The sequence below is a fragment of the Colossoma macropomum genome, unplaced genomic scaffold (genome assembly GCF_904425465.1).
Source record: "Colossoma macropomum unplaced genomic scaffold, Colossoma_macropomum, whole genome shotgun sequence".
In the NCBI taxonomy this organism is placed as follows: Eukaryota; Metazoa; Chordata; class Actinopteri; order Characiformes; family Serrasalmidae; genus Colossoma; species Colossoma macropomum.
This window is the reverse complement of record NW_023494803.1, coordinates 23,231,735-23,257,731: the sequence shown is the minus strand read 5'-3', so window position 1 is coordinate 23,257,731 and position 25,997 is coordinate 23,231,735. Positions and strand designations below refer to the sequence as shown.

At 40.6% G+C, this 25,997-nt stretch overlaps 2 protein-coding genes across 2 annotated transcripts; one reads left to right on the top strand and one right to left on the bottom strand.

Annotated features, from left to right (window-relative positions):
* Positions 1 to 740: 740 nt before the first annotated feature.
* nkx2.9 (NK2 transcription factor related, locus 9 (Drosophila)) lies at positions 741 to 2,318 on the bottom strand. The gene is made up of 2 exons (XM_036593855.1): positions 2,165 to 2,318; positions 741 to 1,243 (listed from the first exon to the last, which is right to left on the bottom strand). The coding sequence occupies exons 1-2, from the start codon at positions 2,316 to 2,318 to the stop codon at positions 741 to 743; spliced, it is 657 nt and encodes a 218-aa protein (XP_036449748.1).
* Positions 2,319 to 17,898: 15,580 nt separating this feature from the next.
* pax9 (paired box 9) lies at positions 17,899 to 25,992 on the top strand. The gene is made up of 4 exons (XM_036594108.1): positions 17,899 to 18,102; positions 18,674 to 19,306; positions 21,630 to 21,769; positions 25,738 to 25,992. Exons 1-4 carry the CDS (start codon positions 18,099 to 18,101, stop codon positions 25,990 to 25,992), a joined length of 1,032 nt encoding a protein of 343 aa, XP_036450001.1. The 5' UTR covers positions 17,899 to 18,098.
* Positions 25,993 to 25,997: the final 5 nt, after the last annotated feature.

The following is a 25,997-nucleotide window of genomic DNA, read 5'->3' as shown; positions in this document are numbered from 1 at the left end:
TTGGGTGGAAGTGAAAGTCTTAACATTAGAAAAGCGTCTCATGTCTTGCTGAGCGCTGTGCTTTTATTCAGCACCATCACATCTTTCATATTACATAACAATGACACAGATTGGTTTTAACTTTATTATGAGATATTGTATCACGTGAGTTGGACGACTCTCCTCAAACGACAGGATTTTACCGTTTAAATCTTCTCATTATAATCATCACTGCTTCCAAAGTGGGGATTTTTCATTATTGATTTTTGAATATTCAGTTTAAGAGTTCACATAACAACAGATACAGGTATTATTAAGAAAGTTTATTTTATGTACAATGAAGAGAATAAAGGGATGTGAGCTTACAGAAGCTCTAACACTGATCTGATGACACCTGTCTTCTGTAAAAAATACAGTTGTTTGCTCAACGCAATATTTCGTTTAATCTATATGAAAACTTAAAAGCCTCTTTCTTCTCAACTACTATGTAAACATTTGGCTTAAAACAAAAATAACAGGTCAAACGATTTAAACGTTAACCGTATTCCCAATACTGCAGGCCTACTGCGCCACAATCGCTGCCAAACACACCAGAAAAGAAAATACTCTAATTTCTAAATATAAAATATAATATGTGCAAATTGCATGTCCTCAGTCGCTATGTAAAGAAGAGTTTTTAAATAGTCCAAAGCAGGCTCTGGAAAGCGCGTCTTGCATGTTGGATCCGTGCGTAATCCCCCGCAGGTCCCCGCCGTGCGGCCTCACCAGATGAAGTGGGGTCTGGGTTCGTGTGTAAAGTGCTGGTACTGGGGCAGAAGGGCAAACGGTGGGATGTGCTGGAAGCTCTGGAAGCCCTGGAGGCCGTAAGGCGGCACCACGCAGCCTCCTTTCTCTGCATCCGCGACGCACGTGTGAAAAGGCTTCCCATCCCGAACTAGAACCGGCACCAGGACCCTGCGCAGCGCCGGGGGCTGAGCGGCCTCCTGTGCCCCGCGCTCCGCACGCGCTCTCTTCATCTTGTACCTGTGGTTCTGGAACCAGATCTTGACCTGCGTGGGCGTGAGGCGCAGCACGCGCGCCAGGTGCTCCCGTTCGGGCGCAGACAGGTAGCGCTGCTGGCGGAAGCGCCGCTCCAGCTCGTAAGTCTGCGCCTTGGAGAAGAGCACGCGCCGCTTCTTCTTCTTCTGATTCTGATCTTCTTCCGTTGCCCCCTCGCTGGGGCCGGTGGAGTCGGGGGTCGTCTCCGAGTTACTCTCATCTGAGGCTGGAGAAAGGGAAACCGGTTAATATGCTTTTTCGGAGCACGAGCGTAGTTTATTTTTTAACATGAGAACTGAGGACAAACATTGGAGCACATGCATTCAATTACACACGACACAAATAGTGTATTTTAGCAGCAAAAATCTACAAGAGGAAACAAAACGAATACTTGACATTTATCAACTAAGTTTCTGAGAGTGAGTTTGGTTTTACTGCTATATCTTACTCGAAGAGTAAGGCCGTAATCCAATGAAGGCCATAATCATATGAAGGCCTCGGCAGAAAAAAAGCTACAAGATAAAACAAAAAGTTTTTTTTTTGAGAACTAACTAAATAAATAAATAAACGAATGAATGAATCAGTTATAGTCCTATATGCAGAAGGATGAACACTCCTGGTCAATGTGCAGGGTTTGTCGATTTTCTAAGTGAACAAATCCATCCTTTTTCTGTTAATTGTAGTGCATGATTTCTATTTATTTGCTGAGTTTAACCTTTTGGGAAAAAAAAAACATAAAATCGTTAAATGTGCCATAACTTTAACAGTAATTGTGCATTAAAATGTGCAGCAGAGTGTTCTCTGTAGAGGGTGTGTTAATATAGTATCACTTAGAAAATAAACAAAACATGTAATTTAACTAGAGGTGCCCAAACGTTTGCATAGAGCTGTTGTTTAGCCAGTGGAGGTCTATTACATTAACGATTACATTTTGCACAAAAAATCTACAAGATAAAACGAACGACGTTTTTCAGAGTGAGTTTGGTTTCCCAATGACTGGGAATTTAGCTGTAAACTTCAAAAGTGGACTAAATGCAGGCCTTTTTTCCACGTGCATAATCAACTCGAGTATCCTAATGAAACAGATACATCCTTTTCCTCTTTGCAGACTCCCTAAGCAGGTGAGCAGTGTGTGGTGAGGACTTACACACGCAGTGGCCCCTGTCGCTGTCCGACCACGACGAGCACGGAGATCCGGAGGGCGCGTGAAGCGGCGGAAGGCGCGCCGCGCTCTCACCCTCATTTTCTGGTAAATCCAAAATCCTCCTCACGGTGAAGCTGAACTTGGTGGGCACAGCCATTAGGTGGGTTTGTTTGACTTTGCTCTAATTCCAGATGATGCTCAGTCCTGAAGAGCTTTATCCGAGGAGGAGCAGTGAGTGGAGTGGCGAGGCTCGATCAGTGACAGTGTGTGTACACTGATGCGCCGCTGTTTATATAAACAGCACTTAGAGCTGCTAAACAGTGGCCTCTCCTCCCGGTCCTTCCTAAGTACCTCTGTGACTCGAGTGCTTAAGTCCCAGTCAGGGGTAGGTGTGAACTCGCCGAAGAATGGTCCAGCTACGTCCACAATGACTGAAGGAAACACTCTTCATCATTACCGATTCGTCCGAATTCGTGAAAAGCGGGCAAACAGATAATGGTAATTGTTGAGGATGAATCACGTCTTGGGTGGCAAGTGACAACAAGAGACCTCGCCCCCTCCCATCCCCTCCCCTCCACTCCCTCCCCCGCCCAAATAACATATTGGATATTTGCATACAAAGTGATCCATTAGTGTCCTCGAGTTGGTTTTTCTTACTCGTTTATTGGGGCTGTTGGTACATGTTGATGGGGTTAGTGTCAAATACACCAGAAACGGCACGTTAGCGCAGGTGTGAATGAGTTTTGAGACTGAAACTGATACTCAAGACTTTGTTCAAAGGAGGTTTTAATAAGAAAGCTTAGTGTCCAAAGCGTGAAAACCATCATCACTTCATTAGAATGATCAGTGGTCGTAGATCAGAGCAGATATTCACTACATGGATGTTCAAAGCCAGTCTAATTTCCTCATATTCAAACCAAAACCATGACCATCCAGTCACCTTCTAGAGCATTTAAGAGGTCTGTATCTCCACAGCTTACTGCACCTGTCACTGCGAGATGGCTTGAACCCACAATCCATCCAGTGCTGGATGCTTTGAGGAGGAGTTCAGAAGAAGATCATGAGTAAACAGTGCAGTTTGGTTTATTTCTGGACTCACATGCTCACATGCTAAGCAGAGAAGAGGGTCTGCTTCTAGCCGCCTCGCGACACGCCCTTCATCGGCCAGCGCGCGCGCCTCGGCCTGCGGCCTTCCCTGCCTGGGATCGCGCGCCGGGACTCTCCCAGCCCGGCGGCCAGCCCTTCTCTTTCTGGACGTCCTGGGTGGTCGGACGAAGAAAAAAAGGGAACACAAATACATGCCAAGCAGCGAGCGGGAACAAAAGAGGGAAATGTAGCCCCGCGTCCGAGACCCGTTGGAAGCATTTGTTCCAGTCAAGATTTTGCATTTGTTCAGTGACGAAAATAATGCTTGATTGACGCCCGCGCACAATGTCCTTTAACTTTCTCGGATAAATCCGTGCTTGTTCCTTGTTGTCATGGTTTTGAATGGGGCCGAATGGGATCTGGGCCACTATGTACTGCTCCGCGTCCACTGGCCAGCCAAGTCTATACTGAATTATTAGTTCTGCGCTTCCAAACACAATCAAAAGGCTTTTCGTTCTGATTCGCCTTTAATTTGAGATAAATTAAAACAATCAGGAGCTCATTATTAGGCAGTACTTCATAGCAGTTTCACAGGTTGCGAAAGAGAATGAAGAACAGCCATAAAACAGAAAGAAGGGATCTTCATTTTAGTTTCCAATAAATAAGTAAAGGCCTCTGGTGCGTGCGGGTCTACCTGCTGTCCGCAGTGGTTCATTTTGCAAATATAATGCCGCGCGCTTGACCGCGAGCTCTTCAGAGAGCAGCGATGAATAGATTACAGTAGAGCTTTATGCAGCGCGTGTCAAAAAGTTTGCCAAGCTCTCTGCATAAGAGCAAACTCTCAGGGACCAAATGAAGGCTCTTGTGCACGCAGAAGTTTGTTTCTACACGACCTCTTGTATCCCCTTTAATCTATTACACACCCACGGCTAGAAGGAGAGCTTACACACTCTTCTCTCCACAGCCAAATATTTACCCTCGTTGTTAGACTCTCTAGACTCAAATAAGATGAAGATCTTGGAAAGAAAACACTGCGCTGCTCAGCAGGATGGAGCCAACGCAAACCACGGACAATCCGTCAAACAGCAGAGGTGAAATGCAAGACAGATCTTACCAAATTCAGTTTAACTACGACTAATGATGCACTTCTGAGAATAGCAGACACTCTTCATGGGTTGTAAAATTATCCAGAAGTTTAATAAAGGCTTGTAAATATGTAGGCCTAGTTAAGGATCTTGATTCGAGCTTTACGTTTTTTTTTGTTTGTGTGTTTTTTTGCTTAAGTCTTTCTCCGAAATAGTAAAACGGCTATTTATTTATTTATTTATTTATTTCAGCTGAAATACACAGTAAAAGTCCTGCGTTTTAATTTAGAATTTTAAAATTTTTATATTATTATTATTATTATTACAGTAGTTGTGTTTTTTTAATAAAGTAGATCTGTCAGAACACTTTGACGTTCCCTTTCACGAATCTCAGAAGACCCCCAACTCATGCCCCCCACCCCACCACCAACACACGCACAATCAATAGAAAGACATTACAGTACACTTAATTCTGCAGTCACTGGTTTCAAGAAAATACAGTTCTTGGTTTTAAGAAAATTCAGCAATGATCAGACAATAAAAACAGGAACACAAGAAAAGTCAAGATCTTATGAATTCTAATCACCTCTTTCTTAAACACTTTCAAAGTGGCCTTTATAAAATCTACATCGGTGATATCGACTTGTTACTGTCAGCTAAGACATTTTAGTGTATTTCAGTGGCAGACAATGAAACAAGATCTGCGCAAAACTGACACACTGAATATGTATCAGAAATACGTTATTCATGTAAGTAATGATTGTTTTTGTTTCTTTTTCATATTAATTTACATGCCGTTAGATATATGACAGTATAGTATCTCTAGTTTTCCACCTAGTTTTCGTGTGATTTACTGTGCAGGCTTTGGCCTCCCGGCGTTCCTTCCCACTTTTCGGGCCAAATTTGCACCCCTGCTAATCACCAGTATAGATCTGCTTAAAAGACAGTTACTCTGGAACCTATAAACTGTCACCGAAACAGGAGCATTTAGAAGCAAACATCTACAAAAAGCAAGCAACGACTATTAGATATATTTGGTCCACACATATGTATTACACTGGTGGTCCTGTAGCATCGATCAGTGGTTCTCGGGTACTGAGGCTATATTACATTTGGAAATGAGTTTTGAAGCTGCATCCAGGGGTCTGGCCTTCAATGCCTGTACCACACATCTCATAGCCTCATTTTGATGGATTTGCACTTTCCTAAGTATTTTCTAATCAAATGCATTCATGCTCAAGTAGATTTGTGAAAAGATACTTTTGCTAGAATTTCAGTCAGTAACAGTTACTAATTCCTTTGTATTAAATTCGTCATAGCGGTAACGGCAACTGGACTGCTTTTTGACCGCATCTCTGACTGTTAGTCATTTTAAAACAAACAGCTCCCAAAAAGAGCAGAACAGCGCTGGATGTATTAAGAAGTTCTACAGTTCTGTAAATTCCTCAGTGCTTAACCTGCTATTTCTGCACTTCTGTGTAAACTGGTTTTCTGGAAATGAACTCTTTTTTAACTTTTACTGCAATCTTTAGTTCACAGTAACATTATTTTCACTTGAGTCAGGGTAAATTCTTCTCTACTCGCCTCAGTTTGAAGATCTGTGAATCTGCCCAGATTAGAGTGAGTAGGGAGCTCAATTATCAATCACCAGACCTGTGATACAGCACCGCCCCCTGTTGGACATTTGAGGTAACTTACAAACCTACAAACACAGCTACAGACGGTAATCTGAGCCAAGTTAATGGATGGTTCTAAGAATAATATTTAGGTTGTAAACATTTTGCGGAGGTTCTTTAGACTTTTTAAAAGGTTCTTCAAACATGCACATCTCATTTACAGAATGGGTCTTTAAAGAGTAATTCTTTAGAAAACAAAAAGTGCTATCACCCCAAATAACTCTGTTTACACTTTTAAAAACGATGGTTCTGTAAGGGTCTTTAGTAAAGAGAATTGTTTTATATAGAATCAAGAGTTCTATATAGACCCATTTCATACTTAAATTGTTCTTCTGATTAATGGAGAATGTGTTATGTTACATGTGGTTCTATACAGAACCTTTTTGAAAATGGTTCTGTATAGCACCAAGAAGGGTTCTGCTATCGTTATGATGTCAAGCTTGTAACAATGGAAGAACCATTCTTGCTTCAATATAAAACCATATACTACCCATTCTCCACCAATCTGAAGAACCATTTCATCATACAAAGAACCATTTAAGCATGAAATGGTTCCATATAGAACTCAAGGTTCTAAATAGAACATTTCCTTTACTAAAGAATCCTCAAAGAACCATCTTTTTTAAGAGTGTAAACAGAGTTATTTGTGAGGCTATTCCCCTCTGCTATTTTATAGCAGTGGTGGAGAACTAAACAAAGTTTTAGAGATTTCCCTGTTCTAGCACACCAACTCAACCTAGGCTACTTTCAAAGCCATTTACTACCATAATACATAGTATGTTTAGAGAGCACACCACCAATTTAAAAGCAACCAAGGTAATTAGTTGAGGAGTTGAATTAGGTGTGCTTGAGTAGGAAAATCACCAAACTGCAGGAATCCGGCCCTCCAGAGCTAGAGTTCCCCACCCCTGTTTCACTCTGTTAGATAGGGTTCTGAAGAAAAAAGAAAACAAAAATAATACAGCAGTCACAGGATGAGTTCTACTAGAATCAGACACCTTCTCACTAATGCTAATTTGAGTATTACATGCTCAGATACTCAGCTGAGCTACTGAGATGTGGTTCAGTGAAGCAAAGAGATCAACCCATAAAGGGTCTGTTTAACTGCTGGACAAACAACCGAATCCTGTTCTTGAGTGAAAATGCAAAAAAAGTATTTGTTTTTCAATTAACTTGCATACCAAAAGCACTGTGATTTAGCATGGATGTATTTTTGTTATATTATTTATGTAATTGTGTACAGCACTGTGTAAAATTCCCACCCTGCATGTCTTTAATTGTATGTCAAAATGGCCATTATGTATAAGCTGTTCATTATTTTCCAGAAAAATAGATAATTAAATAATCACAGACATTTACACCGAAGCCGCAGCAACTAAATATAGTATAAAATATTTTCAGTGTTTAGTATTACAGCCTTGGCCTTTATTACAGCTTCCATTCTTGTCGGAGACTTGCTTTCAGTTTTTCATGGAAAAACTGCAGACATATAGTAAAGTTCAGTCTTAGAAGTTGGTTGCATTTTCTGTAAAGATTCAGTGATGTTGTGGTCTGGACTCTGGGGTGGTCAGTCCATAGTTCTGAGAACACAAGCAGCTTCTTTGATTCTTTGGTTTGCAAACGTTCTTCTTTTTGTTGTCTATTTTCTCAGTAACAGCATCTTGACAGCTACACATCCTTTCAGAGTCACAGTGTTGAGTTGTTTTCTAACAGTGGAAGGATGGACAGAAACACCTGTGGAGTTTTAGATTTGAAGCAACGTAGAGCCTGATTTTCTCTCAAAGATGAAAGCTTTAAGTGCTGTTATAGTACTCGAGTCAGGTCTCGGCCTCGACGTCATTTGGTCTTGTCTCGGTCTCGTTTTAAGGTGGACTCGGACATTTTTCTCCGCCTGTGGTAATTAAAAGATTTTTTCTACCGATCATTCATTCATTCAGGACACAGCAGAAGATACGGATTAAGAAATTAACAGAGTTATCAAACTAATAAACTGAGAACGCAGAATTAACCGCTCTCCATTCACAACGCTTCGTTTCACTTGCGTTAAGCAGGAACGGCAATGCTATCATAATGAGAGTCTTTCGCAATTCCAATTCCATTATTGTAAATGATAATAATAACAATCATCATCATCATCATCATCGTCATCATCATCATCGTCATCGTAAGTAGTAGTAGTAATGGTTTGTGTTGACAGAAGATTTGCTAATAATCTTTGACTAAGATGCGCTCAAGTGAGTGCAGATAGGCTATGTTGCAAAAATTCATTTTTGGAACAACAACAAAAAAAATATTCCCTGCCTCCCTCTTGGAGAAGACCACCTGGCTAGTGGACCCTAGGTAATCTTTTTGAGACCCCTGCTATGTGTTTAAATCAAATCTGTTAGCTGTCAGTTCTTAGAGAATCTAATTAATTATTTCCAGTTACTGGAAATAATTAATTAGATTAATTACTGCAAGATTAATTAATTAGTAATTAGATTAGATTAATTACTACAAGATCTTTTAGGCCCCGCTGCAAAAATAATTAATGCCCACCCAAAAACAATTAATGTCAGTCGCCGGTGGATTAATCTGAGATTTCCTGACGGCAGGAAAAAGCCTACAGCAGCTCGCTAGAGTGACCCAGTGAGTAGAGGTGGCTGAAGACTGAGTTATCCTGAGCACACTCTCTCTTTTTCTCTCAGTTCCATTCTTTTTACTTATCCGTTTTGTGAAGCTGTGAACACAAACCACACTGCTGTTGTCTAGTTAACTCGCCCGCTAGTTCTGCTACACTCTGATTTAATACTGTTTATTACACAAAACCCGGGCTTTAAGAAGACCAAACGCATGAGAGATCAGGGGGCAGGGAGGGGGTTTGTTGGTGGATGTGTGGATATTAATGGATGTGGCCGCGCTGTGTTTTAGTTTAGATCTTCTTTAGTACAATTGGCCTGGACGGCCCAACTATACCGGCCAGAAAATCCTGAAAGTTTTCTGACACTCCCGATGGGCAGCCCGAGCATAGAGGGGCCCAATAAAAAATGGGTAACCCCTTCTACCATGAGCCCCAGACTGCGCCACCCCCCCGTTCCAGTTACAATGGAAAGTTGGACTAAGTCTGTAATATGAAAATAATTAAAATTGTTTTACGCTATATGTTACTTAATTGTACAGTTTACAAAATATACGATTAAGTATAATATTATATATTAATATACACCATGTATAAATAATCATATTGAATTTACAATGAACACAAAACGAATTTAAATTTTCCCCTTTCTTCTATTTATTTTTGTATTCTGAAAAATCTTAATCTGGTCTCAGTCTCGCCAGTCCTGGTCTCGATCGTGACACGGACTTGACCACCACAAAGTCTTGGTCTTGACTCGGACTCGATGTGTCCGATTCTTGGTCTTGACTACAACACTCGCTTTAAATGCTGAGTGGTCTACCAGGTCTTGCAATTGTTGGTGCAATTGTTGTCCAATTTTCTCTACATCATTTAATCACTTTTGAAACTCCAGTTCCAGAAACCCCTCTTTTTTATTCATCTCTTGACTCTCCCCTCCCGTCTGCAAGTGGGTTATCTTATATATAATATCCTCATAAATATATTCTGAAAAACGAATCACTTGTACTCACTGCTGTTTGTACTGGAAATTAAATAGATGAGGGGTCTCTGACTTTTGCACAGTACTGCATATTCATTCGTCTAACTGAACTTTTCCGTTTTAAATGGCTCTAACACGCAGATCTGTTACATGCAGACATTAAACTCTGAGAACAGGTGTTTGAAAACAAATAATTCTTTCTTTATTTAATTATGGTCATGGCTTTTGTAATCGATTGTAGCCTATAGATGAAGAAGGTCCAGAACTGTGGCGCTCTGGCTGTGGTCGCTCAGACTGCACATTAGCTTTGGATACAGTGTACAACTTCACTCAGCATTGTAATGGCTATTGGGTGTAAGGCATTTATCCAATTAAAATGCCCATTGTGCCCTTACAAATGGACAAAAAAAATGCACAAATGAAGTCGAGTCAGAAATAAAATTGTATATATTATCATTCAGAGAAAATCTCCACTACAGACAGTTAACAGAAGCACTTAAGTACATTATTGCATTACACTTACCTGAGCTCCCTTCTTCCAGTCCACCTCCACAGGTCAGAATCTTCAACCTATATCCATGTGAACGATGCTCAAACAACACAGGTACATACCAACACGCGCATGTTTCCAAGTACTGTTAAAAGCATACATTACACAGTGCATAAACTATAAGGAGACCTGCTACTCATTCAATTCTTGAACACTATACATGCATTCTATTTAGAACCATGAACCCTCAAAGAACCCTTTGCATGATTAAAGGGTTCTATGCATCGTGAACAGGCTCCTCTGACTGATGAATGTGCTGTAGATGGTTCTATACAGAACCTTTTTTGAAAATGACTCTATATAGCACCCAAAAGCGTTCTTCTATTGTATACAAGCTTGACACTGTAACAATGGCAGAACCCTTTTAGTGCTATATAGAACCATTTTCAAAAAGGTTTTAGAACCATCTACAGCACGTCATCGTTCTACATAGAACCGTTTTCTTTACTAAAGAAAAGAACCGTCTTTTAGATTTCTGTGTTTTCCCTACACTTAAGTCATATCATTAGGTAATTATCAAGTCTTTCTTTACCTGAAAAAGCCTCCAGTGCCAGAGATGGGAAACATTGATCTAGTCTTAATCTTCGTCCTCGCACTGTCATATGAAGAGCAGCAGGAGGCGCTGCTTTTCCATCAAACACATAAGCAGGCTTTACTATTTTGGGCTTGTCCCCATGCCAGGAAAAGGCTGTTCACCTCTAAAATAATCTTGGCAATATAGCTTTTTCTTGTATGATGCAGATAGTGACGTGGAAAAGCTGTGAAAAGGTCATTGTGTTTAAACTAAACCGTTAACACTGTAAAATGTCTCTGTGAGAGGATTTCCTTTAAACCCGTATTGATCACTTCTGAACTGAACTGTGTTTAAAGCAGACAATTCTATTTAAAATAACTATCGACACCCAGCAGCGCGCTTAAAACTTTCATCCATTGATTATTAAACCTTAATACGTCTTATTAAGGTTATGAATTGAAAGCAGCCTTCACCCCTTTTTGATTGGAAAATACAGGTAAATTAAAGTGGAATGTAATCTTTAAAGCTAATGAAGTCCAGCTGGCGGGACTAAGAGCCGTCAGTGTGATCGATGCTTAAAAGCGTCGTAAATATTGTTGCTTTTGTCCCTCTAACGCGAAATCCCGAAGTGGCCCCGAAAACACCCATACACACGTCGTTAACCCGCTGTCGTCCTCATTACGGCTGGACTTAAGTTACAGGAGCAGTCAACCTTTCAGAGGTGTTAACCTGCAAATCCCTTTAATGGTGTCAGCCCAGTTTAGAAGATAAAGGTTACAGTCATCCATGGATCCTTTAAAAATGTTATAGTAATCAGGCGCGTGTCCATGCGCTGAGCTTATGGGTGAATGTTGCAAATAAAAAAATAGCATTTTAGTGTTATTTATTAAATATAGTGAACTACTTTGCTTTATGATAAATAGAAAGCTTCTTTAGAACTCAGTCGTTCAGATATTACAATAAATTCATATTAGAATAACATGGAACCTGAGGATATGGGGCATGAGGATTTTCTTACCATTATTCATAATAAGTGTATTACGTAGTGTGTTTGTTTTTAACGGGTCGACGGCTTATGATTTGTTTTTCAGTGAGCGCACAAACGTTTGAATTAGTTCGCTGGAACATTTCCTTGAATCGATGCGCGTTTTCATAAAAAAAAAATAACCGATAAAAATAAAAAATAATAATAATAACAAAAAGGCTATTGTGAAATTCAAATGCCACGCCCCTCCATCGTCTAGGGATACATTTCCCCGAATACTCGCGCTGATACGCGAAATTTCGATTTTCGATTTTGAAGACTGAGGAGCGCATCTTCTTTCTGAAGCATTTTTCCTCGCTATTAGCCGATTTTAATTATAGTTTAATAATGCTTATAAAAATAACAATGCGCTCTTTCAGGCTCCAGTCTAATGCTGGACCAGACTGAACGCAAAACATCAAAAACATCAGATACATCAGATACAGTGATGCGTTAAATAACAACGCACTAACTTGTGTTACCCATTTTAACACCTTTTGTGTCATGTTTTCTGATTGAGTACATTCTGCGTTGAAACAACCCAAAATGTTCAAAAAAACTGTATATAGAAATATTTCAACACATTTTGTGTCAAAGTAACCCAAAATGTGTTATTCATCACTAGATATAAAATATTTCAACACATTTTTCAACACATAACCCGAAATGTGTGTTTCCAACTGAACACACTGATGTGTCTAGTTAGAGACAGAATGTGTTGTTTTTTAACACATTTGTTTAAAGAGAGTAATGAACAGATAAAATGGGCACATGGTCAGCTGCTGTAAGCGCTCACTATAGTGATGTTTACGAAACTGTGGGTCGCACTGATGCACTACAGCCTTTGTTTGACACAATCTAAACCACAGCATAGAATACGTTGGAGCCTACATCACTACCAGAATAACGCATTACATCCGAGACTTTTTGATTTCAACTCTGCCAAATATTAACATATTCATCTTTATTGGACGAATGAGCCCTCGCGGTGCATTAATAAATTAACACATTTGATGTGTTAAAACAAGCAGTCAGTACTGAATGGATAATCGTGGGATGCTAATACAGCGGATGTATATAAATGAAAAAATTCGAGGAATCGAAAAAATAATTTATGCAATATTGTCAGATTGTCCTCAAAGCATGCTATGCTCTCCAACGAATCTGACCAGCCAAATATGTTAATAATGTTAACGAACGTCATTTATATACCTTTATATAGCTCCATTAATGCCCTCTGGTTAAGTACTTCTACTAATGTGAGTAGATAAGCTCTTCACTAATACTTTATTCAGCGAACAGCCTATTGAAACTTAGTTTCATTAAAATGACTGTTTTGTAATAAAGCTTAGAAATGAGAGGTAACGAAAGCTTCGCCATACTCTATTACCTTTTCAGCCGTTCTTTCCACACTCCTAATGAATTCGACCTCACTTTCATTTGGATCTGGAATCGGGCTGTGGAGCTGTTATTCTTAGCAGGCTAAGCGCATATATCACCTCATATCACATCTACACAACGAAACGGCGCCCGAGCGAAGGCTGCACTGAGCTTTTAGGGATTAATTTTGAGTGTTTAAAAGTAATTAACGGCTTAACTGAAACAAAGTTGCAGTCGTGTGTTATTAAATGATCGTCTGCATCACATGAAATCAAGAACCAAACATGTAGCGCTGAGTTTTCCTATTGAACGTGTTTAAATCAGGTAAGTATTGGATACAAGCTCATTAGCATAGTCTAATTAACACAGGCCTGTTTCCACCAACTCCTTCGTCAGATCTTTACGTTCAGCAAAGGAACTGAAGTAAACGTCTGAATGCGGGTGATTGCGGTGGGCTAGCTGTGTATGAAAACACAGGTAAGTGAGCTGACATTGGAGCACCGGCTGGAAAAAAAACTCAACCATTGTGCAGCTCCACGCAAAAGTAAACCTGCTGTATAAAACAGATGCGCTGAGAAAATAAGCGTCGTGATCACGTTATCTTTCCCCAGTAGGCCTTGCGTGTTATGGGGTCCCCTAAGACAAACCCTACTGTTTGACAGGCATGTGGCGTGAGGTCTAATTGGTTACAGGCAATGCCAAAAATGTATATATTGTTGATGGCAATGCCTGTTGAACTTTTATGGATATTCAAACTCCTCGTCTTTTCTTAGCCTATAGTAGAGGTATCTTTAGAGTGGGTGGCCTAAACCCACTATGCAGCCAGCATTTGCAGAGCTATTTTGGATTTCTAGCGGCTTTACAACATGGAGAGGACAATGGGGTCTCAAATCTTCGCGTAAATACTGTCAGCGATGCCAAAGCATCGAATGATTTTATTCTGCAATCACTAGTCAGTACTTTACAAAATATATGCACTTTTATATATTGTGTGTTTTATTACATTCTACAAACATATCTAGACATTGACATGCATATTTGACTACAGCGCGTTCACCACAGTCTCTGTATGGGCTGATTGCTGGTGGGGGACCTATTTGAGAAGGTTGACTTCCAGCGCATCGTTACTAACACATACCAGATAAACTTTGAAAACTTCCTGACCCCCCCGCCTCCTCCCCAAGAGAGTGGGCCGCTCTCTGCGTGAATGACATCACTGTCCCCGAGACAGTGTAGATGACTGAGAGACAATTTCCGAATTTGGCGTTGTGTTAATCTCCTCTCCCCGAATTCTTTGAGTCTTACTTATAGTGATGTAAACTAGCCGTAATGTACTAAGTCATTACTATCAGAGCATGAGATGAATCCAAGATGAAAGACTGAGGGGGGCTTAGCAATCAAAGCCTGCCTAACGCATTGAAAATAAACTCACGATTTCCATTCGAGTGGCATTATCAGAGGATGTATATTCAAGCCATGAGCGCATGACGTACTTTTTCGTTTGATCACCGAAATATAGCGGCGCGTCCTGTAATCACACTTATATTGAATGTTCCTTCAGAAAATTTCAGCTGAAATATTTCTAAAAGAGTATGAAGACATTTCTATAGGTGTCTATATCTGAGCATAACGATCATGCACGTTACTCTATTCATTTCCTCAGTCTTGAACTCAGAGAAAGTGGCCTTCATAAAGAGCGCATGGAGCGGCTCTAATTGTTCTGCCGGATCAGCAGCGTAAAATGAAGGCTGTCTGATGGCATTCACTGGAGAGAAACGAAAATATTTAAAGAGAGCTGTACGTGAAGGTACCGTTCACGGTTCTTAACTGAGCTAATCAATTCCAGCGCTTAAGACTGATGTGATGCATTGACTTGTGGTGGTCCGGAAAAAAAAGACACGCGGATCATCTCAGCCTGCTATAGACTACTGAAAGACAACTACTGTTCCGAATTAGAGGAGAGCATTCATCTTCATAACTCAACCGCACGAGTGAATTCGATGATAACTTTAATACCGTATAGAACTGAATGGTATTAAGTTCAGTAATTTGCAGTAGCAGTAAATTATGACAAATCAAATACATCAGTGGAATTATAGTTGCTAATGATAGATCTTGATGATTATTTTTATTTTATTTCTCCTACTAACTCTTCAAGTCTATTGTACCTGTTCTTCTACGCTATTTAAAGACTGCTTATCAAATCACTCACATAGTAGTAACACGGCACTTCAGGTCGTTGTAATGTGGAGAATGCTCAGGGCTCAGGCAGTGTTTGGGCCGCGAGCCTCCACATCAACACAATCCGTGCGTCACGGCCAGATGACCGCCGAGAACTCATTCTTAGCATCTCATCATTAAAATAATAACGGCCATTACGATAACCATAGCCTGAAGGCATCTGATGACACATTTTTTGTCGAAATTACGTGTCAGCTTCCCTTAATTTGTACCTAGTCCAAACAAAAATACACACTGAATAAGAACGTTTTCTTGAATAAATGCTAACAAATTCTGAATACACCAAACTAGAGCTGATCTAATTGTGTTATAGTATTAGTATTGGGTGAGAAAAAAGAAAGTCTCGTATTACAGCGCGTAGATCATGCATATTAATGCACAATGCTGACAGACGTATTAGCAATATAATTTAAATTTATTTCGATAAATGTATTTATTTCTTGGAGCTTTCGGTATTCGGTCAATTAATAATTTATTTCATATATTAGATGATGTATAATAATAATCATCATCATCATCATCATAATAACAACAACGACAATAATAATAATAATAATAATAATAATAATAATAATAATAATAATAATAATTCACAGAACTCACACGGCGGCTTGATATTATCGAAAAACAACGCACTTGGCAAGTAATATTCGAATAATATGAAATGTAGTATCTTACGTGAAAGCGTGAACGTCAGTGTCAGGGTTCTTACAAAGGCTGAAAATGGAGAACCAGCTGTCTGTCTCTGTCGCATTCTTTTCTACGGTTCATTAACGCACACAGCGCGTCTCCTCATCTTTCAGTGGTCAATTAACACCCCAGATTTATGTCTCGTCTTAAGCAAAGCGAGAGTATCGAATATTTGCCTCAAAGTAAATAAACTGCACTTGCAAATAGACCAGCATCACAAGATCCCCAGCTCAGCCTTTAGGAGAAATATCAACTCTCTGGCCGAGGCCTCGCTCTCTCTCTCTGACTCTCTCTCTCTCTCTGTTCGTCTCCTGATGTATCTCACCTTAAGCGCATGTTCAAGTCTTTCTCTTTCGGAGCCCCTCGCGCCACGGTTTCCTTTTCTAGATGAAGAAAGAGAAAGGCAGCTCGGGCGCGCCGTTCATCGTCTCAGTTTACCGTAAGTGAGATTCCGCGAATGTTTTGCAAATGTATTGGGTCCATTTCGGTGATTAAAACGAAACTCTGATAATCAGATCAACACGCTGAACTCTAAATAAGTCAGCATATTTTCCACCTAAAACAAACCATAATAAACTTTTTTTTTTCTAAATAAATTTTGTATTCAAACGTTTTAATCAAGCTGAGCCCCGAGAAATAAAGATGCAAGCAACAAAGCAATAAACTAAGCTGTGACTGATTGAGGTCCTCGGCGACTAGAATGTAAACTGACCCATGGAGTAAGATGAGAGATGGAGATAGGCGCTTAGACAGGTGAAAGCAAATGAAACGATAGCGACAGCGATAGATGTCCAGCGAAAATGCTCTCTTGGGTAAACAGGAAACAGAGATACAAATGACTTGGGAGTATCTGAGGGTCTCTATGCAAAGACTGTCAAACTGTTCAAACAGACCTAAGTGCAGCAGAACAATAGCCTTTTACACCTGACACCAGGGTCTCAGAGGAGGACACCTCCACACTGCTCGATGAGCTGTCAGAAAACAAAAAACAAGGCTTCTGAGATTATCATGGATCAGGGTGATTTCATTTCACGGATAAAGTGTAATCTGGATGCATCGCTTTAGACAAATATTTTTGCAATTATAACGTTGAAATAGGCCTGGAGCAGGCCAGTCATACACTCTCTGAGATGAGCATCAACAAGTGTCAGTTACACTCTAAACGATTCAAATATTGACTAGTTTTTTATTATTAATTTTAGCCGAATATTATACACACAATGTATGTGTAAAAATGGACATTGACAAACAGGAAAAATAAGCATGCATGGTGACGGAACAAGACACCAGCTGGCGAACCTTGGTTAGTACTCCATTGCCAAAGGTGTGTAAACATGTTTAGCTTCCTTTCTATAGGGACAACCTACAAAAGTTCACAATAGCACGATCGCGCCGATTTCTGTATAGAAAGTACAAGCATTTCTTCACGTCGTTTCCCGTTGACACGCTGTTTTTTACCACGTTTTCTTTTGACCAAGTTCGACGAAGGTGCGTGTGATAGGTTTACGTGCCACAGTGTGGTGCAGTTATAAAGACATATATCATCGACAGATTTTATAATTCTTCAAAAACCAGCATTTACATAGGTCCCTTCAACTACTCCTAATTTCACTTTTTAGTCCTGCTTATGAAACAGAATTACGGCTCAATTCGAGGCGTAGAAAACTCACCATTTTTATCTGAGGTCTAAACCAAATTCTCTTTTGAGGAAATCCCGTCCAGTGGATCAAACGCGAGAGGGGAAGCCCTAGCCACGGCAACCGCTCGTCACGTCAACACTTTCCGCCAATAGGAGCACGGCGTCCGACAACGGCGCAATGTGATTGGACGGCGAGCGCTCACCGTGGAGGAAAGTTTGGAAGGCCGTCCCCGATTTCTGCGGACCGAAAATGTAAGCCTGTCCTCTCTGCCATCAGGAAACAGAACGCGAATTTGCCTCCCTTGTAACTATTCGCTATCGCATCTGCGTGAAACGATTGATTTTTCCTCCCGCTTCGACTGCAGGCCGGCGGCTAGACCAGCTAAACTGGACTCAGAGCTGGTCAGAGGACGTCACTCTGGGTTTTCTTTTATCATCGGAGGGTTACACGCAATGGGTAAGAGCTGGAGATTGTCTTTCTTTTACTCCTGGAGCTGTGAAGCCGGAACCTTCATAAACAAATGATCCTGTTCAGCGAGCAGATCCTTGATCTCGTGTTGCATTGTTTTAATTTGCTGGTAGTCCTAAAATGGCGTTTTGCGCATTCTTTCTTCAGTACTGGTGCGATCGCTACTTCAGTAGCCCTACAGCGGCGGTACTGCATGAACACGCTTGAATCGGCATAGTAAATGCGTTTGGTAATTATGACCGACGGAGTTGCTGGAAAACGCTGCAGAATGTAATAGAAAAAGTGCCATAAACACGTCGCTGTATCAGAATTGCAACTAAATTACACGCTGGTTCTTCACTGCTGAATATGATAGATGTAAAACAAAAGGTGGAGGTGGATCAGCTCCTTAACAAAACGTATAAGATGACTAAGTCTAGGCCTATCCTGAATACTTGCTGAGACTTTGGGCTGAGATTTGAGCGTTAAGTTTTACACATCGTAAACATGGTCTGATGCAAAAACCGCCAAAGTGTTAACTTACTCTGCTTTTTCTTTCCGTGTGTTTCTGCACGCCCAGAACCAGCCTTTGGGGAGGTGAACCAGCTCGGTGGTGTTTTTGTAAACGGAAGACCCCTGCCCAACGCCGTCCGCCTCAGGATTGTAGAGCTGGCCCAGCTGGGCATCAGGCCTTGCGACATCAGCAGACAGCTGCGTGTCTCTCACGGCTGTGTGAGTAAGATCTTGGCCCGTTATAACGAGACTGGCTCGATCCTGCCCGGCGCGATCGGTGGCAGCAAGCCGCGGGTCACCACCCCGACTGTGGTGAAGCACATTCGGACTTACAAGCAGCGAGACCCGGGCATTTTCGCCTGGGAGATCAGAGACAGGCTGCTCGCCGACGGCGTGTGCGACAAGTTCAACCTGCCTTCCGTCAGCTCGATCAGCCGGATCCTCCGCAACAAGATCGGAAACGTAGCCCAGCAGAACCAGTACGAGTCGAGCAAACAGACTTCTCACCCTCAGCCGCAGCCTGCGCTGCCCTACAACCACTTGTACTCTTATCCGACTCCGATCGCAGCGACAGGGACTAAAGTGCCCACTCCCCCCGGCATGCCCACTCTCCCTGGACATATGGCTATGCACAGAATATGGCCTTCTTCTCATTCTGTTACAGACATTTTGGGCATTCGGTCAATAACGGAGCAGCAAAGTAAGCATACTCTCAATTATTGGTAATGGAAAACGCTTTTTATTGGCACCCTTATGACTTGATGTGTGTGCGTGTATGTGTGCAGGCCTAGCCTCTCTGTACGTTTCTATGGGCCAGTTTCCTAGACTCTGATTAAGCCTAACTTTAAATGGCGATTCACCAGCTGGCACTACAGTTTAGTGTAAGACTAGACTAGACTTAATCTACGTCAGGGAAACTGGCTGTAAAAAGCCTTATTTGGGTTTGGATTGTATGTGTATATATGTAAGTGTGTGCGCGCGCAGCCTTCAGTAATTTTGGTAAAGGAAGAGCAGATGAAAAATGTTATAGACTGTAGTCTATTCGCTTTTAACAGAACAAAACAGTTTCATTTGAAATATCATATTTATTCTACAGGCGGCGCACAGAACAAGGTCATACGAAAGAAATTAAATGATAAAGGATGATGTGCTCTTTTAAGATTTTCGTTGTAGAGAATATATATATATCTGAGCCCTAAAATAAATGGTTGAGGAGCTCGTGTATGTATATATACATAGAACATAGTCTTTTCCATATATATATATATATATATATATATATATATATATATATATATATATAATAACAAAGAGCTCAAGACGAAACTTAAATGAAGTGATCAAAGTTTACAGATTCACTAACACATGCATTACAGAATAATAATTTTATTAATAATAATAATAATAAAATAACAACAAGAAGAAGAAAATACTACAAAATAAAATAAATAATAAAAGTTTATTTTTCTTTAGTGCAGTTGGGGATCTTGGGATCTCACTCGTTGACGTACTTCTAGGTAGTTCTAACTTTAAGGAATGCAGAGATGAACTTCCATCGCAGACCATCACACTGCAGTCATGTTTATACGATTTTAAATGTAAGATTATTCAAACGTAAAATGACCAGGCCGCTTAAATACTCGCTAAGCCTCTCAAATACTCAAATAACTCACAGACGTTTTACACATTTAAACGAAATAAAATCATGCTTGAGAGCAGCGGTCATTTAGCAAATCGAATGTTTTGTCCAGGAGAGCATGCACCCTCAGTGTCTGCTCAGTGTGTGTGTGTGTGTTGACGGTGCCGTGCAGAAACATGTTTGTGTTCCTGAAGGCCGCACTACTTAAAGCAGCTTCAGACAGTCTGCTGTACCGCTGTTCAGCGGCCACGTAGCCATTCGTAGCGAACAAGAACTACTAGAGAGGACCGAGGCAGACTTTCTAAACAATTTATGCATTTCTAAATGATTAGCAGATGTTTTGCGGCAGGTTTTGAAAGCTGGAATAAAGTGTAACGTACACTCTGTGACTACTGCTGTACAAGGCAGTCTGTTTGATGAAAGCGATCACTTATAATACGTCTAGAACACCTACTTATGATCTGAGAGGGAGAGAGAGAGAGAGAGAGAGAGAGAGAGAGAGAGAGGGAGAGCGAGAGCGAGAGAGAGAGAGAGACTGCTAACTTTTGGGCCTTCAGTCATTTGGAGCAGGAACTCTATATGGTTGGTAAGGCCTACATAGCCTGTCACAACCCCACCCCCTAACACGGCGGGCACACACACACACACACACACACACAAATAAAGTTACAATGACAGTGAACTGGTATACAACAATACATGTATAATAATATATGTATAATATATGAACTCAAATACATACATGTGGATTTCGTGAGAGAACAACGGCGACAAAATGTGATTCTCATGATATTCTCCTCTAGTCCTCTCAGGTTACAGCCCTGGTGGCCTTACTTTTCCAATTTCAAACGTTAGGAACCGTGTATAATATAATATCCATCACGGACAAAAAGGAAACGGTTAGAGTAAATCTAATTTGTCCGCACAGGAAGGCGCTGGGTAAATGGTCCTGCTCATTACACCAAAGAATCGTCTTATATTCCGTTATGCTGCGAGCGCAGTTTGATCAGCGAGACGCACACGCAGGGTGGATTTGAATGTATAAATGCAGTACTGTATTTTAAGCAGGGCCATACTTCAGCGCAAACACGTGCTGTATGTATTCTCGAGGGACCATTTAGAGTTTTACTCTGTTCATCTAAAGGCTGAGAGATCTGAGCGATTATCGACCATCCACGCTTATGGGTGCTTTACGGGTGGCTGGGTCGCAGCGCTCTGACAGCGGTGAGAGCAGCAGCTTTTGCTGTTAGTTCAGTGGCCTGCTGAGGGTGAAGGTCATGATCAGTAGGGGTTAGTACGGACTAAGCTGTTGTGCTGTAGAAGTGCTGTACCCAACGCTTGTCCTCTCTGACTTCCCTCTTCCCTGTCTCTGTTTTGCCCCCAGTTAGTGACAGTCCGTCCTTTCCCAGCGCCAAACTAGAAGAATGGAGCGCTATTAGCAGGAGTAATTTCTCGTCAGCGAGCTCTCCACTAGTCAATGGCGTGGATAAGCCTCACTTAGAAGCTGACGCAAAATACTCACAGGTAAAAGAGATCACCTCCTGTACTGTCAGACAGAATTAATGAGTCCTCCTCTTAAACAGAAAGGGACGAGCACAGTTTCAGAAACCATGTTAATCCTGTCAGTACTCACCAGCATGCCAAGAGTGAATGCTTATCATAACTGAGAATGAACTTGTGAAGTGCGTGAGTGTATGTGAGTGAATGTGCGCGCGCAGTATTCTCAAAATAGCTCTCTGGCGCGACTATGAACATTGGAACCGAACATATTTGTTTTAGACACAAATGTTGTGTATTGTTGTTATTATTACTATTTTTATTATTGCTTCAAAATAGACTCATTTCAGAGACAAAATGTAAAAAATCTGTATCATTTTTAATTTAATTAAAACTTAAAACATATGGTAGGTGCTAATGTTTAAAGAACATATATATATATATATATATACATATACATACATATATATATATATATATATATATATATATATATATATATATATATATATGTGTGTGTGTGTGTGTTCTTTATAGATAAAACGTGTGGGTGCGTATAAAATTTAGCACCCGCCATATATATAAACTGTATGTATGTGTGTGTGTGTTTCTTTTTGTGTATTTTAAAATGTTACCTCGTGACATTGAAATTAGAGCTTCTTCTGTTTGAAAACTAATCCTGTCTAAGAACAGCTGTTGCAGATGCCCTGCGTTACTTTGTTGAGTTTTGAAGAGGTTTTGAAAACTCTGCGTCACACCTTCCTCTAAGCTCGTATTTTTGCTACGTCAGCAAGTTATGCATCATTTATCCGTTTTAACTACAATAAAGTTTGAACACATCTAATTTGTAAAATGATATTTTTTCTGTTAGACCTCCGCATACCAGAGTACCATTTCAATTTCCGCCCTGTAAAAGGTGTTTAAATAAAACACTCAAATCAGCTCAATGAGCAGTTAAAAGTGCGCCCAAACGGATTATTGTTTGATTATTAAGTATGATTCATTGCGCGTATTAACGTGCTCTTACGGGCTAAACCGAAGGAACATTTTTATCCCAGTTTTCTCTTTTTGGGTGTGAGTAAGCCCACTCAGTGTTGATTGTGGCTACAAACACGGCAAACGTGATGGCGCCCTCGTTTCCCTGAACTCAGTTCTGGGCCTTTCGGTCATCTGTCTCTTTCTTTCACAGATTAAAGTGGTCTCTTCTTCTCCAAAGTGTCTGTCTTATTGACAGGTAATCCTCTTGTATGAAACTGTGCAGTTTTTTAACTTTAACAATAGATTTTTAAACCCCGAAATGGAGTTAAAATCATCTCTTTTGACCTGAAGGGAAAAACCTGCGGTCACTCATGATGCGCTATCCGTACCAAAGGTGCGCGCGTGCGTGAAGATGCTCGCGCGCAGGTAGGCCACGTTTTCGTTACGCGAGAGGGTAACAGCCGGTTAAAGAAAGGGGCGCGAGCTACGTGATGACGTGAGACCCGGAGGGAAGGCTACGGCGTGATCCGTTCGGCTCGGCTGAGCCGCCACCAGGCGATTGATGAATCGTTTATTAGGGGGGCTTAGAGGTTTATGTCTCGTGGAATACGACGGAATAAATCTTCATTACTGATGATCGGGCATTACCTGCACGCTTAACATGCCTCTTCACAATCCGCTCGACTTTAAAGTCCAGTATCTGTGCGATGCCTCTATAGCAGAGTTATAGAAGAGTGTGAAGCAGCGCGGCTTAGTTTGTCATTCACGATGAATGAGCAGATCTCTCCAATCAGCCTGGATTACATAACCTAATGGAGATCGATGGTTCGCCTCTAATTCAGTTAGTCATATCTGTCAGGAAGATTAACAGTCTGAACACAATGGAAACATAAATGTTTGATTAACAATAATAAAGGAAGCTCACTGATAAATCGGTTAATGCGCGAGAAATCTGAAAAGGCTGCTTATTAGAATTAGAATCAGAGGCTTCTTTTTTCTCACAACATGAGCGTTGTGATTAAATTAAAATTTAAAAAGGCGTTACAATAATTTATGTACATGCAGGTCGTTTCTGGTGTGACGCACTGCTGTACAAAATAGTGCTCAATTCATAATTCAGCTAATTAACACGATTTTTGAATAACTAATAGGAATAATGATAAGAAGAATGCGAATAAGAATAATGCTAGAAATATGTATTATTATTAATAACAACAACGACAATAGTAGCAGTATTAATAATAATAATAATAATAATAATAATAATAATAACAATAATAAGGAGGAGGAGGAGGAGAAAACACTCAGCGAAACCAAGAAGCCTTGTTGAATTTATTTAGTCACACGAGTTTTTTCGCTGCTTGGTGAATGTCTCGTGTAATGTAGAAATGAGTTCATAGTAACGATAATATTAAAATCTAATAAGCAGCGGCGCTGCGTTAGTGCCTTAATACAGGCTCAGATCTTTGGAGACAAGAGCGAGAATTAAACTGCACAAGACCTTTTTATTATTAAAGAAAAAGGAAAACACAAAACATAAATAGAATAAAATAAACAATAACTACTGCATTAAAACAATGATTTATTTTCTCATTGTAGACAGACACTAGTTTTTAGTACTTATTCATATTATCATGATTTTATTTTTTATAGATTTATTTTTATCATACTTTGATTACTAATTTCTCATCTGAAACCCACTTTCATTTAATTTCTTGGACTGATAATCTGAGAGACAGCAAGACGAGTCGTGTCAGAAGGGATCGATCTTTTTTTTCTCATTTTCTTTCCGTCGTACTTCGAGTATCTGCTTGTCCGAATCGAATATGTAAGTATGTAAGCGTATTTAGGAAGCCCGTCTGTATCGCTCAGAATCATTTCACAATTACAGCAGAAAGAGAAACGTGGCCGAGAAAAAGAGCGTTGAGAAACACGCGCAGAGGGCATGTAAAAACCCGCCTCACAATCAGTGTTTAGCTACAGATACCGTTACTCTCACATCAGCTCGCCACCAAGAAGAACCTTTTCTTCGTAATACGCAAAACAGCAGTAGGATTTTATTTTCTCTTTCTTGTCCACTGTACCGCTGCGGTGATGGTTAAGCTATTATATGAAATGTTCTCTGCCATGCCTGAAATCCATAGTGTTGTACTACATTCTAGTGTTTTTATCAGCCATTCTGGTTGCTTTCCATGCAAACTAGTTAATAAGGATATAATATCAAGCACCCAGTAACAGATTTTGCATATGTGGCTTGCTGATGTTACCTTTTTATGTGATGGATGAATGTTGGACCTATTAGAGTTTTGTAGTTCAGAGATATGTAGCTAAATCCAGATGTTTTTTTTTTTTTGAAAATGTACTGTCAAAGTCATCTGTCTTTGAGCGCCATGTGTAGGTGAAGGGTGCACAACTCACAGCCAGAGCGGTCAAGATTTGTAATGGGTAAATCCAGAGGAATAAAGGATATTTTATCTGTGGAAAGGATTTCAGTAGTCAAGGACCACCCAGAGTCTGAGTATCTTTACTTCATGTTAAAGAAGCTTGGTAAATTCCTCCAGTTGCAGTGCCTTTCTGCCAAATGCTTACAGACATTCCTCATCCTCTGATTCTGACATTCTCTATACAGTGTTTCCATTTTCCATGAAAAGTCTTAAGTCTTTCATCATGTTTCATCTCTTTATGACAATCTTACTCTCACATATTCTTCTAAACTACAAAGTCCTAGCCTAAAGGTGCCAAGAAGGGTTCTTTAGAGCGATGACATGGACAAACCACTTTGAGTTCCCTAAAGAACTTCTTTTAGGAACCATTTTTTTGTAAATGAGATATGCAAGTATGAAGAATAATTTTAGTGTTTAAAGAACCAACATATAATGTAAAAGTTCCATATCAATTAATGGTTTTTCCTAGTATGGTATGTCCAACCATTTAGGAATATTTAAGAGTGTATGATATGATCTCTCATTGTGTTTAGTCAATCTCACTCCTAACTCTGTCTCTCTTCGTTCTCGTAGATGCCGAATGGATTGCCCACAGTGAACAGCTATGTCACAGCTCCCAGCATCCATCCCTACCATCCTCCCACCCAAGTGTCGCCTTACATGGGGTACAGCGGCACCACGTCGGCCTATGTGACCGGCCCCACATGGCAGCCGCACAGTGGCAGTGCTCTCTCTCCCCACAGCTGTGACATCGCCGCCCCGCTGGCCTTCAAGGGCATGACAGCCTCCCGGGAATCTGTCCACTCTGTCACAGCCTCTGCTCTGTGATTCTG